This window comes from Plecotus auritus (assembly GCF_963455305.1).
Source record: "Plecotus auritus genome assembly, chromosome: 1".
NCBI lineage: Eukaryota > Metazoa > Chordata > Mammalia > Chiroptera > Vespertilionidae > Plecotus > Plecotus auritus.
Genome location: NC_137770.1, coordinates 213,321,004 through 213,339,005, shown reverse-complemented (window position 1 = coordinate 213,339,005; position 18,002 = coordinate 213,321,004). Strand labels below are relative to the sequence as shown.

At 39.1% G+C, this 18,002-nt stretch overlaps 1 protein-coding gene across 1 annotated transcript in view; it reads left to right on the top strand.

Moving 5' to 3' along the window:
- Nucleotides 1-18,002, top strand: part of CEP135 (centrosomal protein 135) — a 76,757-nt gene that overhangs the window by 6,279 nt on the left and 52,476 nt on the right. Inside the window, exons 2-8 of the mRNA XM_080640068.1 lie at nucleotides 748-905; nucleotides 3,225-3,415; nucleotides 4,166-4,333; nucleotides 8,519-8,660; nucleotides 12,206-12,290; nucleotides 15,643-15,771; nucleotides 17,041-17,256. Coding sequence (XP_080496194.1) covers nucleotides 793-905; nucleotides 3,225-3,415; nucleotides 4,166-4,333; nucleotides 8,519-8,660; nucleotides 12,206-12,290; nucleotides 15,643-15,771; nucleotides 17,041-17,256 — 1,044 coding nt within the window. The 5' untranslated portion in view covers nucleotides 748-792. The remainder of the gene's footprint in view (nucleotides 1-747; nucleotides 906-3,224; nucleotides 3,416-4,165; nucleotides 4,334-8,518; nucleotides 8,661-12,205; nucleotides 12,291-15,642; nucleotides 15,772-17,040; nucleotides 17,257-18,002) is intronic.

Genomic DNA, 18,002 nt, shown 5'->3' with positions numbered 1-18,002 from the left:
ATTCAGATATCTTCTGCAAGGTGCCTATTAAACTCTAACCCATTCTTTTATAGGTTATTTGTCATCATTAAGAGTTGAATTGCAAGAGTTCTTTATATATTCCTTATAAAAATCGTTTTTAGATATTATGAATATTTTCTCCCACTTTGTTTGCCTTTTTGTTTTCTTAATGGAATATTTTAATGAACAGACATTTTTAATTTGGTGAAGTACAGTTTTTCAACTTTTTCTCTTATATTTATATTTAGTGCTTTTTAAATAGTCTTCTCTAAGGCTTTTCTTCCTACCTCTGGCTCAGGAAAATATTCTTCTTTTTTTTTCTTCTAGAAGCTTTATTGATTTTCACTTTTTAGATAGAGGTTTATGAACAGATACTCATTTTAAAAAATATTTTTATCGATTTGAGAGAGAAGAGAGGGAGAGAGAATCATTGATTGGCTGCATTTTGCATGCCCCACACTGGGGGTTGAGCCCACAACCTAAGCATATGCCCTGACCGGAATTGAACCATGACCTCCTGGTTCATAGGTTAATGCTCAACCCTGAGCCACACAGCCTGGGTCAGATAATCATTTTAATGCAGCAACAAGAATATCATAAGCATTCTACTTAAATCAATCTAAATATTGCAGAAGTCTGCCTAACTAAAGTGGAAAAAGAATTGTTTCTAATTAAAAGGAATATTTTATTCTTATCATGAAACAATAATAGTAACTATAATAATATAATGATGTTTTACTCTTTTAGGACTTTAATTTTTGGAAGTGAATAAAACTAGTTTTGGAAGACAAGATGACTACAGCTGCAGAAAGAAAGTATGTTAATATTAGAAAAAGATTGGATCAGTTGGGATACCGCCAGACTCTGACAGTGGAGTGTTTACCCTTGGTAGAAAAACTTTTCAGGTAAAGATGAAAATACAGTTCTAAACCTCTATAAACCTTAATTTCATTTATTTGGTTTGATTGAACTTCATGCTACAGTAAAGAAATGGGTAGATTTTTTAAAAGCCCTTAAATCATCCAAAGCACATCTATTTGTTGCAGATCCTGCTTCTCCATCATGAATTCAGGGTCTCCATATTGTAGAACTCCAGGGGTCACCATTCACACTATACCATCTAAAGTAAACATTTTTGAGGGTTTTCCCTGTGGATAGAATTACAATCTTTTTAATGTGGTTTTCTGATATAATTGGGAGTTCTATGTCAGCCTCACCTACTGGTCTTTAGTTACTATTACATTAATAATGTCATTTCTTTAGCTGTTACATATTACCTTATATGTGGTAATTCTTTAGCTGTTACGTATTACCTTAACGGAAGGATCCTTTGTGATTTTCTTTACCACATGAACTCTGTTACTGTGGTTTGAGCCTGGAGCAGGGAAATTGCTTTGGGAGCTTTTGCACTAGGACAGTGATTTTCGATGGGTGTGCCATGCCATGCACACTGGTGTGCCACAAGAATTTTTAAAACATGCAATACCTGACTATTTAATCAGGGGCACTGATCTCTTTTCCTTCATGTTGTCAAATAAAAAATGACAACAGCCAACACAAAAATAGCTATCCAGTGTGAATAAATCAAAATTGTACCTTCTTTTTGGTCAGATTGGCAAAAAATACAATGTTTTTATGGTGTGCCGCAGAATTTTAGTAATTAGTTTATGTGTGCCATGCGATGACAGATTGAAAATCACTGCCGAGGACTATAAGAGATGATGGGAAGAGAGAATAGAGGAAAAATATTTTGTGGTCTTTAGTATGGCCTTCAAAACCCTTCCTCATCTAGCCCCTGCAGCTTCATCTCCCATGTATTGAACCAGTTGAAGCTCCCTAAGCATATGGACACTCTCACCCATGGTCTCTCCATATGCTGTTCTCTCTGCCTGTAAAGTCTCTCTCTCCTCTCTCTGTCCCCTTGCCCTTGTGCTTAGTTAGCTATACAGTCTGCTGGACTCTATCATGTCTTTTACATGCCACCTTAACTACTTATTATTACTGGAAGCTTCCATTTGACTTCCCTTTAGAATTCAAACTCTATACCTAGGAGACCAGAGACTATACCTAGAACAGGCTGAATACATAATTGGCACTGAAGTATTTGTTGAGTTTATCACATCTATAATAATAAAAGGGTAATATGCTAATTAGACCAGTGTCTTCTGGACATCGTTCCAGATATCCTTCCTGACAAAGCTGGGGCCGGAGGAAAGCCAGCCCAGGTCCTAGGTGCCTGTGGGCGGCCCGAGGGAAGCCAGTCGGGGTCCAGGTGCTTGCAGGCAGCCAGAGGAAGGAAGCAGCCCGGATCCCAGTTGCCACCGGGCAGCCAGAGGAGGGAAGCCTGTGCCAGCAGCCGGGGGAAGGAAGGTCTACTATTGCACGAATTTTCGTGCATCGGGCCTCTAGTAGTAGCATAACTTTTTGACAAACTGTCAGTAGGCTATAAGCTCCATGACAGTGGGTTCTTGATTGCTTTTTCTGCTCAATAAGTATTGTTGGGAGTAAATATTACACTAGTCTGTGTTCTTTGAGGCAAGGAACTGAATCTTATTTATTGTGTTCCTGGCACTTAGCATGTAGCAGGCACTTAATAAATATTTGCTGAAAAAACAAGTAAGTTTCACAGATTCCACAGGATCAGGTGACTAATGGGGGAATGAGCAAGAGGGGAGATTCAAAGATGATTCTAATTATGTGTACACAGGTTCGTGCACCAGTGGGGTCCCTCGTCCTGGCCTGCGGGGATAGGGCTGAAACCAGCTATCCAACATCCCCCGAGGGATTGTGAGAGGGTGCAGGTCAGGCCGAGGGACCCTACCAGTGCATGATCAGGGCTGGGGAGGGACCACAGGAGGGCTCCAGGGTTTGTCCGGCCCATCTCACCCAGTCCTGATCGGCCAGACTCCAGCAGCAAGCTAACCCACCGGTTGGAGCATCTTCTCCCTGGTGGTCAGTGCACATCATAGCAACTGGTCAAACGGTCGAACGGTCAGACACTTAGCATATTAGGCTTTTATTATATAGGATAATTTATAACTTAATCTTGTTTTGAGAAATTTTTTAATGTTTCGTAGTACCTTGAAAGACTCCTAAGTGTTTGTTTTTATATTTGAATTCACTTGGCATTTAATATATTTAAGACTTTTATAATTATATTTTTAGTTATTAGAAAGTTAATAGAATGTTTCCTTGTATTTACATTTTCTATTCTTTACTTCTAGTGACCTGGTTCATACAACAGAAAGTCTTAGGAAATCAAAATTATCTGCTGTGAAAGCCGAAAAAGAAAGTGCCAATTTTGATTTTGTTTTGGAACCTTACAAACTTGAAAATACAAAATTGAGCAGGGAAAATAATGAATTATACCTGGAATTAATGAAACTGAGAGAACAATCGGCCCAACACATTAAAGGTAAAATTTTGTGATTTTTCTTTTAATGCCATATTTTTGCCCCCTTTCATTTTATGTATAGGAAAGGCTAGTCTAATTTTAAAACTATTGATTAGACAATGTGGTAGTCCTCTTGTAACAGCTCTTGAAATTCTGTAGGGTTTGTTGAAGAGTTCCCGAGAAGTAAAATAAATTTTCATTCCATATCTGTATTTGTGTATACTATAACTGGATTAAATTTTTAGATTTACAATTGCTAGAGAAAAGGTTAACTGCTAGAACTGAGGGAATGTTCTTAAAACAACTTTTGTTTTTCCTATACTGAAATTAAGAGGATTAAAGTAAGTTAAAAGCCATACATCATTCTGATTCTTTAATACTCCATTTTTGAGCTAGAAGGTACAATAAAATTATTTTGAAAGTACTAGGCAAAGAGTAATTATATGGCTATATTACTGTAAATTCTTACATTCAGTTGAAAGCCCTGTCTAAAACCTGGCATGAATTCATAATTTCTTAGCTTGATATCCAATTTACTGGCTCAAAAGCCATGGTGAATGAATATTACAGCAGAAAAAAATATGATTTCCTCTCGTGCTTAATGACTTATTTGCAGTTTTGTTAATAGTAGTAGAAAAGGTAGTAGCCTTTCAAACAAAGCATGCGTAAGAATTGGGTAGAGCCTTTCAAATTGGGGACTTTTTGTATTTTGTGAAGTGGAAGAACTCCATAGATTTCTTGATCTGTAAAATAGTCTTTGAATCTTTTAAGAGTTGAAAACTACATTGAAGGAGAGTACACGTGAAACAGCTGATCTGAAATTTCTAAATAATCAGTATGTTCATAAACTCAAACTTTTGGAGAAAGAGAGCAAAGCTAAGAATGAAAAAATTCAAGAACTTCAAGAAAAGAATTTGCATGCTGTTGTACAAACTCCAGGTATACATCAGTTCCTTCTCTAAACAAATTATATACATCTAATCTTTTAAAGATAGTTAAACTACTAACTGAAATAGGACTTTGGATTTTCATGCTTTGACTTTAGTATTTGAAAAAATATGTTTGGATAGTCACATAAACTTTTTGATTTACTTCTGAATATCCAGGTAGTATTTCTTACATGTGCTTAGAAACTTGTAATAACTTCTTAGCTGTAAGAAGTCTAACTTTAATGCCCAGAGTTTTATTTCCTTAATCTCTGTTTTAAATTCTCTTTCCTATTATTGTTATTATTCTATCAAATAAAGAGGGAATATGCTAATTGACCATCACTCCATCACAAAGATGGTTGCACCCACAGCTGAGGCCAGGTTCCCATAAGGAGCCTTAACGAGCAATCAGCAGGGACCTGAGGCTACGCCCTCCCCCACCCCCATGGGGCTTGACAGGGGACCTCAGGCCCTGCCCCCCACCCGGCAGGGCTTGACGGGACCTCAAGGTGCACTTCCCATCCTGATGCTGGGCTAGGGGACCTCAGGCTACTCCCCCCGCCCCAGTGCCAGGCCGGGGGACCTCAGGCTGTGCCCCCCCACCAGGTGGGGCTAGACAGGGGACTTCAGGCCGCGACCCCCACCCCGGCACCAGGCTGGGGGACCTCAGGCCACACACCCCCCCCCCCCCCGCCCCAGCACCGGGCCAGGAGACTGAGGCTGCACCCCCCTGCCTGGCGGGGCTTGACAGGAGAACTCAGGCCGCGCCCCCCACCCAGCGGGCCTTGACGGGGGACCTGAGGCTGTGCCCCCCTCCTGGTGCCGGGCTGGGGGACCTGAGGCTACGTCCCCTGCCTGGCGGGGCTTGAAAAGGGTGGGGCCTGAGGTCTGGATCTAGCCCAATGGCAGGGGGGCCAGCCGGGTCTGGGTCTCACATGATTTTGAGGAGCATTTGGGTGGGTGGGGACTTGACTCTGGGTCCTGTGGTGCGCCCCAGACTCTGACAGGAGGAAGGTTTTCATATACCTTTTACTAATTTTTTTTCATCTCTGACACTTCTATTATAGAGAAAGAGCAAACAGCAATATTAAATTATTTCCTCTAATGTGCATGAATTTCCTTTTAATGTGCATGAATTTTGTGCACCGGGCCACTAGTCCTATATAATAAAAGCCTAATAGGCTAAGTGTCTGGTCATTTGGTCATTTGTTCAACCAATAAAAGCGTAATATGCTAATGATATGCTAAGGCTGCTCAGCTGCTCACTATGACGTGCACTGAACACCAGGGGCCAGTCGGCCGGTTGACCAGTCACTATGACGTGCATTGACCACCAGGGGGAAGACACTTTAACCAGTGGGTTATCTTGCCTGGGTCCGGCTGATCGGGACTGAGCAAGATGGGCTGGACATGCCCTGGAGCCCTCCCACGGTTCCTCCCCGGCCCCGATCGTGCACTGGTGGGGTCCCTCAGCCTGGCCTGTGCCCTCTCGTAATCTGGGATCCCTCAGGGGCTGTCAGTGAGCCGGTTTTGGCCCAGTTCCTCAGGCCAGGCCAAGGGACCCCACTGGTGCACGAATTCATGCACCGGGCCTCTAGTTTTAGTTATAAAAGTGATCCATACTTAAAGAATTTGGAAAAGAAACAATTTCTTAGTTTATTTTACTATTTTTACCTTTATGCTCAGTTCTTGAACAAGAGAAAAGATGATGGGGCATATCCAAGTTGATGGTTGTTCAGGCATAAGGTTAGGGAAAGAATGTCCAGTACTAATGACAAGGTCATTGAGATGTCTGAGCCATGGGATCAAGATTATGGGAGTGCCCTAACCGGTTTGGCTCAGTGGATGGAGCATCGGCTTGTGGACTCAAGGGTCCCAGGTTTGATTCCGGTCAAGGGCATGTACCTTGGTTGCGGGCACATCCCCAGTAGGAGGTGTGCAGGAAGCAGCTGATCGATGTTTCTCTCTCATCGATGTTTCTAACTCTCTCTCCCTCTCCCTTCCTCTCTGTAAAAAGTCAATAAAATATATTTTAAAAAAAGATTATGGAAGTAAATGAGGCATAGAAAAGTGCAGGAGTATGAGATTAGGTAGAGATTGGGAAATTAAAGAGCACAGGTGGGCCAATAGTAACTTGGTCAGATGAAGATTATGATTAGAAGGGAGTTGAAGATCGAAAACTAGTATAGTTCTAAGTAGAGACAGAGTCTAAGCACAATTGTGTTGTTATATACTTGAAACTGAGTGAAGAAACTCATGAGAGTTGACAGATTAGGAATTGAGAGGCTAGGGTGGGGAAGAATCAGTGGAGCTCAAGGTGGCAGGAAATGAGGCAGACTGTGAGCCAATGGCAGAAAAGGTGGGGAAAAGTGGGGAAGATCTCAGAAATAACTGGAAGATTGAGAAAAAAAAGAGGATAACCTGTGGTTTCCTGAGAAAAAAATAGGACAGATTCAAGAGAGATTCAGGGATGTGATCTCTAGAATTTAGTAACTGAATATGGTAGACTTGGAAGGTAAGGGGAATTCTCAGACTTCTCAGTGGGTGGATAATGGTATTATTTCTCAAGCTAGGGAATGTGGGAGGTGGGGGCAGAAATCCACCTTTGGATATGTTGAGGGTGTTACATGGGACAATCACATTAAGATTTCCAGTACGCAGTGGGGTATGTAGATCTGTTCTTAGAAGTGTGGTCCCAGATGGAGGTTCAAGTTGGAAGCCTTTGGAGTATCTTGGAAATTGAAGCTGTGGAATTATCTAGTGAGATTGTGTAGTTTGGGAAGAGAGGAGAACCAAAGAGACCCTAGGGAAGTTCGTATTTAAGGGACTTATGGAAGAAGAAGGTCGTGAAAGAAATTGAGGAGCAATTAAGATAGGAAATCAGTAGATAAGGGAAGAAGAAAATGGTTTGTCTTGTTTAGGTGTGTAACTACAAGCAGGTCGTTTAAATACTTTATTTTTCATTTTTTTATTGATTAAGGTATTACATGTGTCCATATTCCCCCCTTTGCCCCCCTCCACCCCACTCCCATACATGCCCTCACTCCCCAGTGTCTTGCGTCCATTGGTTATGCTTATATGCATGCATACAAGTCCTTCGGTTGATTTCTTACCTCCCTCCCCCATCCCGAGCCTTCCCGCTGTAATTTGACAGTCTGTTTGATGCTTCTGTTTAAATACTTTTGACTCAGTTGCTTCATCCTCAGGACGAGAGATGTAAGAGTATACCAAATTTGTTAGGATTCTAAGGAATACAAAGTTGTGGGTTATGTTTTTCTTTATGAGGATCAGTGAGTTTTTTAAGAACATGTATAATCTTAGCTAGATGCTAAAAAAGATAAATTATCTATGTGGTTTGCACTAAGATAGGATATATTTATTCATAAAAAGAAATTACTCCTGCTATTTTTAAAGATAATTAGTAAAATATTCCCTACTAATTCAGGTTACAGCATGATTTTATATTACAGTTGACATTCCATTATATACTAATTTTACTACTTAAAATTTCTTTTATCTGCTCTTTTGGCATTGCTTAATAAGCATGTGTATTACAGCAGTTCTCACTGTCTTAAGCTCCTTGTATGACAGTTTTCTATTGGTGGTAACTTCTTGAGCTCACAATAATGCCACAAGGCACACTCAAGTTTTTTTTTTTTGTTTTTTTTTTTTAATATATTTTATTGATATTTTACAGAGAGGAAGGGAGAGGGATAGAGAGCCAGAAACATCGATGAGAGAGAAACATTGATCAGCTGCCTCCTGCACACCTCCCACTGGGGATGTGCCCGCAACCAAGGTACATGCCCTTGACCGGAATCGAACCCGGGACCCTTCAGTCCGCAGGCCGACGCTCTATCCACTGAGCCAAACCGGTTTCGGCAACACTCAAGTTTTAATCTTGTCAATATCTGGTCCCCATCTACTGGAGGAATAGATTAAGTCTGGGCACACATACCACGTGTGCAGAAAATAAAACTTGTTTTATAACCATATCTGTTGAGGTTTTCAGGAAGGCATCATTTAAAGATCAGGGTAGGTATTTATATATGGGGGAGAAAATATTTTATCCATATATAAGATCAGCTAGAGACATACTGTATAACAAAAAGGCTAACCTTCTGGAATATTTAATTCTAAGACAGTGGTTTGTTTTAAAAAATTTTTTTTTGAAATATACATTTGTTTTCTTTAGGCGGCAAGAAAAGAAGTATTGCTTTTAGGCGCCAGCGAATGCAAATTGACCAACCAGTCCCTCCCTCTGAAGTCAGTTCCTATCCAGTTCCTCAGCCAGATGACCCTTACATTGCAGATCTCCTACAAGTGGCTGATAACAGGTGCATTAAATAATTTCATGTTGACTTTAGTTAATTGACCACTTAACTGTAAATTTTTTGACTGTGGGGCTTTTGTCTCATTAATTATTGTATCTCCAGTGCGTAGCCGAGAGCTTTGCAAAAGCACTCAGAAAATACTTTCTGAATGTATTCTGAATATATAGTTTTTTAATTTGCTTTGTAACTTTGATTTCAGATAGATCATATGCCTGCTGTTTCTGTCCATATTTGCTTTAAAACTGTTTAGTGCCATTTAGAATCTATTTCAGTAGAGTTGCTTTGACATTTGGTTTCATCAACCAAAGTAAAGTTCTCTTTTACAGGACTCTGTTACTTCAGATTTATGTCAAATGCTGATGGACATGGATAGATTTGCAATTGGCTTTGAAATTCTTGCTTCAAAATTCTTGCTTCATGATTCTTTAGTTCTATATGTTTGCGTTTGCTTAAATTGGAACCAGATACACATTTCGTTTCAACTAAGCTTTCTAGAAAAGGCACGATGTAAGTGTTCTAGGGATGTGAAAATGAGTAAGAAGGGGGTTGCTGCTTTTGAGAAGCTCACAGTCTTGCAGTAAAGATGAGACAAGAGAATACACAAAATGCTATTAAGAAAACTATGGGTCCTGGCCGGTGTGGCTCAGTGATTGAGCATTGACTTACAAACCAGGAGGTTGCGCACATGCCTGGGTTGCAGGCTCGGTCCCCAGTGGGGGCATGCAGGAGGCAGCCGATTGATGATTCTCTCTCATCATTAATGTTTCTCCCCCTCTCCTCTCATCCTTCTCTCTGAAATCGATAAAAACTTTTTTTTTTTTTTAAAGAAAATTATGAGGAGTTCAAAGGAGCAAGAGAGCACTAGTGACAGCTTCTATGATCATAGCTGGAGAAACATTAAAATATGGAATACACCAATAGAAGTAGTGCAGATAACTTTTATTTATTTATTATTATTATTTTAGCCTTATCTGAGGATATATGTATTGTTTTTAAAGAGGGATGAAGGGAGAGAGAAAGACAAGATACATATCAATATGAGAGAGAAACATCAATTGGTTGCCTCCTGTACATGCCCTGGCCAGGGATTGACCTGCAACCTAGGTATGTGCCCTGACCAGGAATCGAACCCATAACCTTATGGTGTATGGGATGCACTCCATTCAACTGACACCTTGCCAGGGCTAGTGCAGATTACTTTTAATTTTGTGGATTATGCAGAGACTAAGGGGCAGTTTTTCCATTTTATTAATATACATTGATAAAAGAGAAACATGCAAATTGACCGTGCCTCTGCTATGCCCACAAGCCACACCCACCAGCCAATCAGGAGCAAATATGCAAATTAACCCAACCAAGATGGCGGCGGCCATGGAGCTGGAGCGAGCAGGAGGCTTGGGTTGCCCTGGCGATGGAGGAAGCCAAGCTTCCCACCCACCCTGGCTGGCCCTGACCTCCGCTCAAGGCTACAAAGTTTCAATTATAGAAGATAAATAAATCCCAGATACCTGCTTCCAGCCAGCCCTGGCCTCCGCTCAAGGCTACAAAGTTTCAATTATAGAAGATAAATAAATCCCAACAAAAATAGCAGTGGCCATGGAGCTGGAGCGAGCAGGAGGCTTGGGTTGCCCTGGCGATGGAGGAAGCCAAGCTTCCCACCCACCCTGGCTGGCCCTGACCTCCGCTCAAGGCTACAAAGTTTCAATTATAGAAGATAAATAAATCCCAGATACCTGCTTCCAGCCAGCCCTGGCCTCCGCTCAAGGCTACAAAGTTTCAATTATAGAAGATAAATAAATCCCAACAAAAATAGCAGTGGCCACGGAGCTAGAGCGAGCAGGAGGCTTGGGTTGCCCCCGGCGATGGAGGAAGCCAAGCTTCCCGCCTGCCCTGGCCAGCCCTGGCCTCTGCTCAAGGCTACAAAGTTTCAATTATAGAAGATAAATAAATCCCAGATACTTGCTTCCAGCCAGCCCTGGCCTCCACTCAAGGAGGAGCTGAAAAAAAGGAAGGGCTGGGAGCTTGAGTTGCTGGCGGGGAGGGGAGGTGATTAGGCCAGGATGGGACAGCAGTTGTGGGTGATCAGGCTGGTGAGGGGCGGGGCTGTTGGGGATAAGCAGACCGTCAGTGGGGATCAGTTGGAGGTGGTCAGGACAGCGGGGGGAGGGGGAGGAGTTTGGAATGAGCAGACCAGCAGGGGGGCAGTTGGGGGCGAGCAGGCCAGTGGGAAGGGAAGGTGGGGGCGAGCAGACCAGCGGGGGGCGGGGGCAGTTGGGGGTGATCAGGCTGGCGGGGGGGCAGTTAGGGGCAAGCAGGCCTGCAGGCAGAGTGGTTGGGGGCAATCAGGCAGGCAGGCAGGCAGGTGAGCGGCTGGAGCCAGCAGTCCTGGATTGTGAGAGGGATGTCTGACTGCCGGTTTAGGCCTGATCCCTGTAAACCGGCAGTAGGACATCCTTCGAGGGGTCCCAGATTGGAGAGGGTGCAGGCCGGGCTGAGGAACAATCCCCCCCCCCCCCCCGTGCACAAATTTCATGCACCAGGCCACTAGTATCAATATAACAATCTAGAAAGGTAACTATGGTTAAGGTACTCATTAGGATCTCTTAGCTCAGTTATTTTCACACAGTGTTATGTACCTGTATTTATACAGTTATCTAACCTTAATCGTGAAATATTTTGTGTGTTTCTGTTACAGTTATAATCTAGGGCTTCTTAAACAATACGTTAGTATTATTTAAGGAGGGTTTTTTTTAGCTGCATATATATCATTTTCTGACTTTACCTTTCTCTTTATCATAGGTGGCATTAGTCTCTTGATTATCTGGTTTTAATTTGCACATGCAAACTGTGTTTGCATTAAGTCATTTGTGCATTTTTTGAGTGCAGTTGAATATGTACTCTTCTCCTAAGCCTAAATTCATGCACGGGTGGGGGGTGTCCCTCAGCCCAGCCTGCACCCTCTCCAATCTGGGTTCCCTCTCAAAATCCAGAACTGCAGGCTCCCAACTGCTCACCTGCCTGCCTTTCTGATTGCCCCTAACCACTTCTGCCTGCCAGCCTGATCACCCCCTAACTACTCCCCTGCCAGCCTTTTTGCCCCTAACTGCCCTCCCCTGTAGGTCTGGTCACCACTAACTGCCCTCCCCTGCAGGCCTGGTCCCTCCCCCCCAACTGCTCTCCCCTGCAGGACTGGGTCCCCCCCAACTGCCCTTCCCTGCAGGCCCGGTCACCCCCAACTTCCCTCTTCTGCTGGCCTGGTTACCCCTAACTGCCCTCCCCTTCAGGCTTGATCGCCCCCAACTGCCCTCCCTTGCATGCCTGGTCCCTCCCAACTGCCCTCCCCTGCTGGCCATCTTGTGGTGGCCATCTTGTGTCCACATGGGGGCAGGATCTTTGACCACATGGGGGAAACCATCTTGTGTGTTGGAGTGATGGTCAATCTGCATATTACTCTTTTATTAGATAGGTAGGATGTGTCTAGTTCCATTTCTTGTTATTTTGTATTTCTGAACAAAAGTATATTAGCATTGGTTATGAATGTGTTTCAGAATTCAAGAACTTCAACAGGAAGTCCATCAGTTACAAGAAAAATTAGCCATGATGGAAAGTGGACTGAGAGATTACAACAAGCAGGTAGGATTTTTATTTATTTGTATAGTAGGGATTGAGAGCATATACTTTTATTATAAATATATTTGGGTTGTATTTGGTATTACTGATACTGAGTTTTTATATGGTTTTTATGTTTTTCATCAATTTGTTAATAGAGTTAGTAGCTGGAGTGGGTTAGATGGTTTTAGAGCAATTCTAGTCCATTTCACTTCGTTATTCATTTAGGTGAATAGTAGTTTTTTGTTTTGTTATTTTGTTTTTCTTTTAGGTGAATCATCAACTTCCCCAAATATAATTTTATGACCATATTACTCTTTTCATCTCAGGAGATAGTTTATTAAAGTATGCTATGCATTTTAATGATCTTTTAATTTGTTTTTTTACTCTAAACATATAGATTTTGTCATTTTGAACATGTCTCTTTGAAAGTTATTCTTCTATTACCATATATTTTGTGTGTTTTTTCTATAAGTAATAGTATCTCATAAAATAGCTTTCTGAAGAAGTGAGGGAATTAATATGGAGTTAGATCACGACCATACAACTTTTGTTCTTTCATACTTCCTGTTGGTGTCTTGACTAAATTCTGATTTAGGTAATTACAGATTTTCTTCCTTAATATGCTTACTGAAGTTTAAATTGGGTAATACTTTTTTAATTTTCTGCATTTTCTTGGAGTGATGTGATTTGTACATGCAAATATAGATTTAACTTGTGTTGTTATAACTCTTACTTTCATGAAGTACTTTGAAGATTATTTGGATTAAAGTGGAGTTTAAAGAAAAGGGATTATAGTAATGTCAGATAAAAAAATTACTTTACGGAGAGATGTTGAAAATATCAAATATGCACATGAGTTGAATATTACTGGTATTTTTCAACCTATAATGACATTTTCATTATATTTTTTCAAAGTACTTTATGAACATAAACCCACCAGTCTTCACCATCTCTATGAGGTGCCTGAGGTATTTGAAGAAAATAGCCTAACCATGCTGATGGAAACCACCAAGTCATTGTGGTTATCAATCTTAGCTTGCCTTATTATTATTATTATTTTGCTTGAGTTTTGTTTTTCTCAGCATATATTCTGAGTTTTGCTGTTCTCTCAAACTCTTTCCACACCTATAATCCTCCTCACTATATCACCTTATTTCAACTTCCTATATCTACTAGTAACTTTAAAATTAGCAGTATTCACACTCAGGCTCTCAAGACTTCATGCGTATAATAATGTTCTTCCAGTTTAAGGTTTAGTCTTTCTCCCTCTGTTTTGGTTCCATTTCCTCTCTTTTCCTTATGACCTTGCTTTAACTGATTATTCTTTCTTTACCAAACACTTACCTGACCACTTTATAATTATTAATTTTTTAATCGTCTTAATAGTCAAATGAGAAGGTGCTATGATAGTCATCACTACCATCCCTTAAAAATATCTTTTAACTACTCTCCATCTTGCTAATGCCTTATTCTTCTCCCGCATGCAAGCTTCTCTAAAGCATTTCACTCTTCTATGTCCACTTCTTTACTTCCTGCTCACTCCTTAACCTGTTGTAGTCTGGCTTCTGCTCCCCACCGCATACATTGGTCTGGTTAATGACACCAGTGACATTAATTGCTAGATCCAAAAGGACACTTTTACTCTTTATTTTCTTGACCCACTCTGTAGTATTTGCTTTATTGATAATTTCTCATTGAAACTCTTCTATGACTTCATTTTGTTTTTTAACTTCTTACAATTTTTTCTTTGCTTTTTTCCTCTGCCCATTCCCTGAAAATATTACTGTTTTCCAGGATTCTGTCTTTGACCCCTTCTACTGTTCCTGTATGTTTTCTCAGGTGGTTTCATGTTGATTTAAAATATTGTCTGTATGTTGATGACACCCCTAAATTCTTTCAGGCTTGAACCTCTCTTCTGAGCTCCAGACCCATATACCCAACTTAACACTGGGCATTTCCAGTTGGATAAAGGCTCTTCATACTCATATGCCTGGTCCAGAACTTATCATTTGCCTCAAATCTCTTTTTCTTCCTATGTTTCCTACTTTGTTTGGTAGCCTCACCATCTGCCCAAGTCAACATTTTGTAGTCTTTCTAGGTCCTGTTCTCTTCCCTTCACATACTACTCACCAAGTTTTATCAGTTCTCCTGCCTAAGCACTACGTAAACTTATTTGTTCTGCTCTACCCTGTTCCACGTTTTTATTTTAGGCCTTAATCATCTCTCATCCATTCTTATAGTAGGTTTCCCTGCCTCTGGCTTTATTCTTATCAAATCCATCCTTTAGTCCAGAGTAATCTTTCTCCTTGGCTAAGTATTCAATATTTATCATAATTAGTTTCTGCCTAATTCTTTGGACTCATCTCCAATCATTAGTTTTCTTGTATATTACAGTCCAGTCATTCTGAACCATTTCTACTCCCTCCAACATACCATGTTGTTTTATGCTTCTGTGTCACTGCCTGGAACAAATACTCCTCCTCCTCTTCACAGCATCATTTATTACCATTTGAGCATATTTATTTCATAAGACCTGCACTAATTTCTATAGGTATGTGCATATCATAAAGAATAAATAAATGTATTCCCTTAACTACTTTGGTGCCATATACCTATTTCCTTTATTCTATCATTAAACAGCAAATTCCACAGCAATTATTGGTTCACTTGCTAGTATTCCTTATAAAGCTGCGTTCCTGAAAGTCAGGGACCATGTTTTATTTATCTTTCTATACCTAGAACTGTGCTCAATAATGGGTGAATTGAATGCTTAAGTTTTTAATTTTTTTTTTTTTAACCAAAGCTTGAAAGTGTGTGGGTTTTTCCAAATTCTTGCATGTAAGTGTGAATTCATAATTAATAGTGATCTTTTTTTATTATACATTTGTTTTCTAAATGATAGATAATTAATTAAATTCACACAAGGTTCCTATCCTTTTCAATACCGAGTTTCAGTAGCAATTCATTTTTATTTGTGTTTTAGATTCATTTGTTTATTCTACATTTATCCCACCAGGCACTGAAGTAGTTCAAACTCAGTTTCATTGCTCAACAATTTCCTTTTATATAAACGCTGCCTAATTTTGGAGAAGAGTAAACACCAAAAACTCAATTAGGAAGAATCTATTCATAGAAATAGTTACGAAAGCTATGTTGACAATTCTTATGTTGACATTATCTGTGTTTTTTATTTTTGTTCTCCATATATGTATTTCAGATCTCATAAAGTGTGGGTACATATATGTTATTCTGTTTTATACACTGTTCAACATAAGAAAAATGGAAATATAGCCAAATAAATGTTTATTCGGTGTTAATCATTTTAGTTCAAAACAAGATTTTTAAAAATGATGTCATGACTTTATGTCTTCAGATTGAATTAAGAGAAAGAGAGATAGAACGACTGTCCATTGCATTGGACGGTGGCCGCTCCTCTGATATCCTTTCTCTGGAGACTAAAAATAAAACCAACGAAAAGATTATTGCTCATTTAAATATTCAGGTAATGACTTTTATCATTATTTTACTTAGTGTATAAACTCCTAACTGTTTATAATGGTCCACAGGTTTGTAAAAGTGACAGTATTGTTCACTGAAGTATTATTTATAGTGGGAAATTTTTGATAGAGCCAGAGTATTCAGATATAGGGGGCAGCTATTGAAAAATCTTATTTTTAAAGAATATTTAATGAGGCAGGAATATATATACACCATAATGTTAAGTATTTAAAAGAAGAGAATAAACTGTAGATACAATGTGATCTTTAATTTGCTTTTAAAAATGTATATATGAACTCATAGAGGGAAAACACTGGAAGAAAAGAAACCAAAATATACTAACAGTTTATCTTTGTGTGATGGGATAGTCTTCTTTTTGATACTCTTTATTTTAAAAAACTTATGACTGCATATTTATTTTATGATGTAAAAAAGGATTTAGAAAAATAAGTACCAGAATTAAACTTGGGTTTTTAACTACCTATGTAATGGATTCACTGTCATGCATTTGACCTGAAAGTGAAAGAACAAGTCCATAAAGCATGACACATGACCTTTAGAAATTTAGACGTATCAGTGCTGCCTGGGATGAACCAGAATAGAGTAAAGCACCAATATCAGCAGTAGCTCTCGAGTAATGCTGTTCAGTATGCATATTTTATGAGCCATGTATGTAACATAAAATTTTCTAGTAGCCAGATTAAAGAAGTAAAAAGAAACAGGTGATATTGATTTTAATAAGGTATTAATCTCAATGTATCTGAAATATTTTTTCAATCTCTAATTCATGTTGTAAAATATATTTGAGGTATTGTACATTCTCTTTATTTTTTTGTGCTGTTTTTGAAATCTTGTGTATATTTTATATTCATAGCACATCTCAGTTTAGACTAGCCTCATTAAAAGTGCCCAGTAACCACATGTGGATGCTGGTGGCCACTACATTGGATAGCACAGTTCAGAGTAATATTATCATCTTGTGATATTCTTGTCATAGTTTTAGAACTAGATGTTAGAAAATGGTCACACAAATTTTTTACTTGTCCTTTTCTTCCATGCTCAAAAATCTAAAGCCAATGACTATATATGTTTTTATTAAGCCACATGTTATCAGTTTCGCAAATCAAAACAAAATGTTTGTGAATGTAAAATAGTTGTGGCTTTAAATTTTGTATTTTAAAAATACAGTATTTTTTGAAATATAATTTTGAAAGTTCAGTATTTAGGATAATTTTTCATTTCATATTTCTTACAAATTACATATTCTATGTAGGTTGACTTTCTTCAGCAAGCTAATAAAGAACTGGAGAAGCATATACAAGACCTTATGGAAACCAAGGAAACAGTGACTACTGAAGTTGTTAATTTAAGTAACAAAAATGAAAAACTTTGCCAAGAACTAACTGAAATAGACCAGTTAGCACAGCAGTTGGAAAGACATAAAGAAGAAGTGCTTGAGACTGCGGATAAAGAACTTGGGGAAGCAAAGGTATGTCTACACTGTGGGAGTGTTTCTTAATTCTCCTAGAATATATGAGCTTATGCCCTTTTGATATCCGATTCAGTTCTTTTGTTTGGTTTGTTTTGTAATCCATGTTTTTCTGAAGTGTTGTTTATACACTCCAAAAGCTTGCATTTGTTCTAGTTGTTTGTGTTTCTGAAGCACACCTGTATCTAAGATAGTTCTCTAGACTCCGTCCTATTTTTCTTCAAGATTTCTATCTGTCCTTTTATCTCTGCATTGTGAGTGAACATCAGAAGTTTGTCATCTTTGTCATTTTGTGCTCGTAAACCCTTTAAAGGTTTAAAAAAACACTATTTTTGTCCTTGCACATTTTTAGTTGGTAGGTAATATTTTTCATCTTTAAATTTAAATAGATGCAAAGGATGTAATTTCATCTGTTGTAAATATTGATCTCTTAAAATAAAACTGTCACGTCATTCTTTTAAAGTAACTGATAGAATCCAAATAAACCTTTCTTGAAATCCTCACAGAATTTTATCCTATGCTTGAATATCTTTTTATGATCACTCTATCAAATGTCTCTGCAATAAAAAAATAAATAATGTGAAATAATTTATTTTTTAAAATGTCCTGTAACTATACGGTTCACAGTGTTAACATTTTCCTCTGAATGGTGTTATCATTCCACTTACTAGTAATCAGTAGATCAGTGTGACAGATGTCACAAATTTTGATAATACTTATTAAATATTAAGTAAAACTACTAAAAT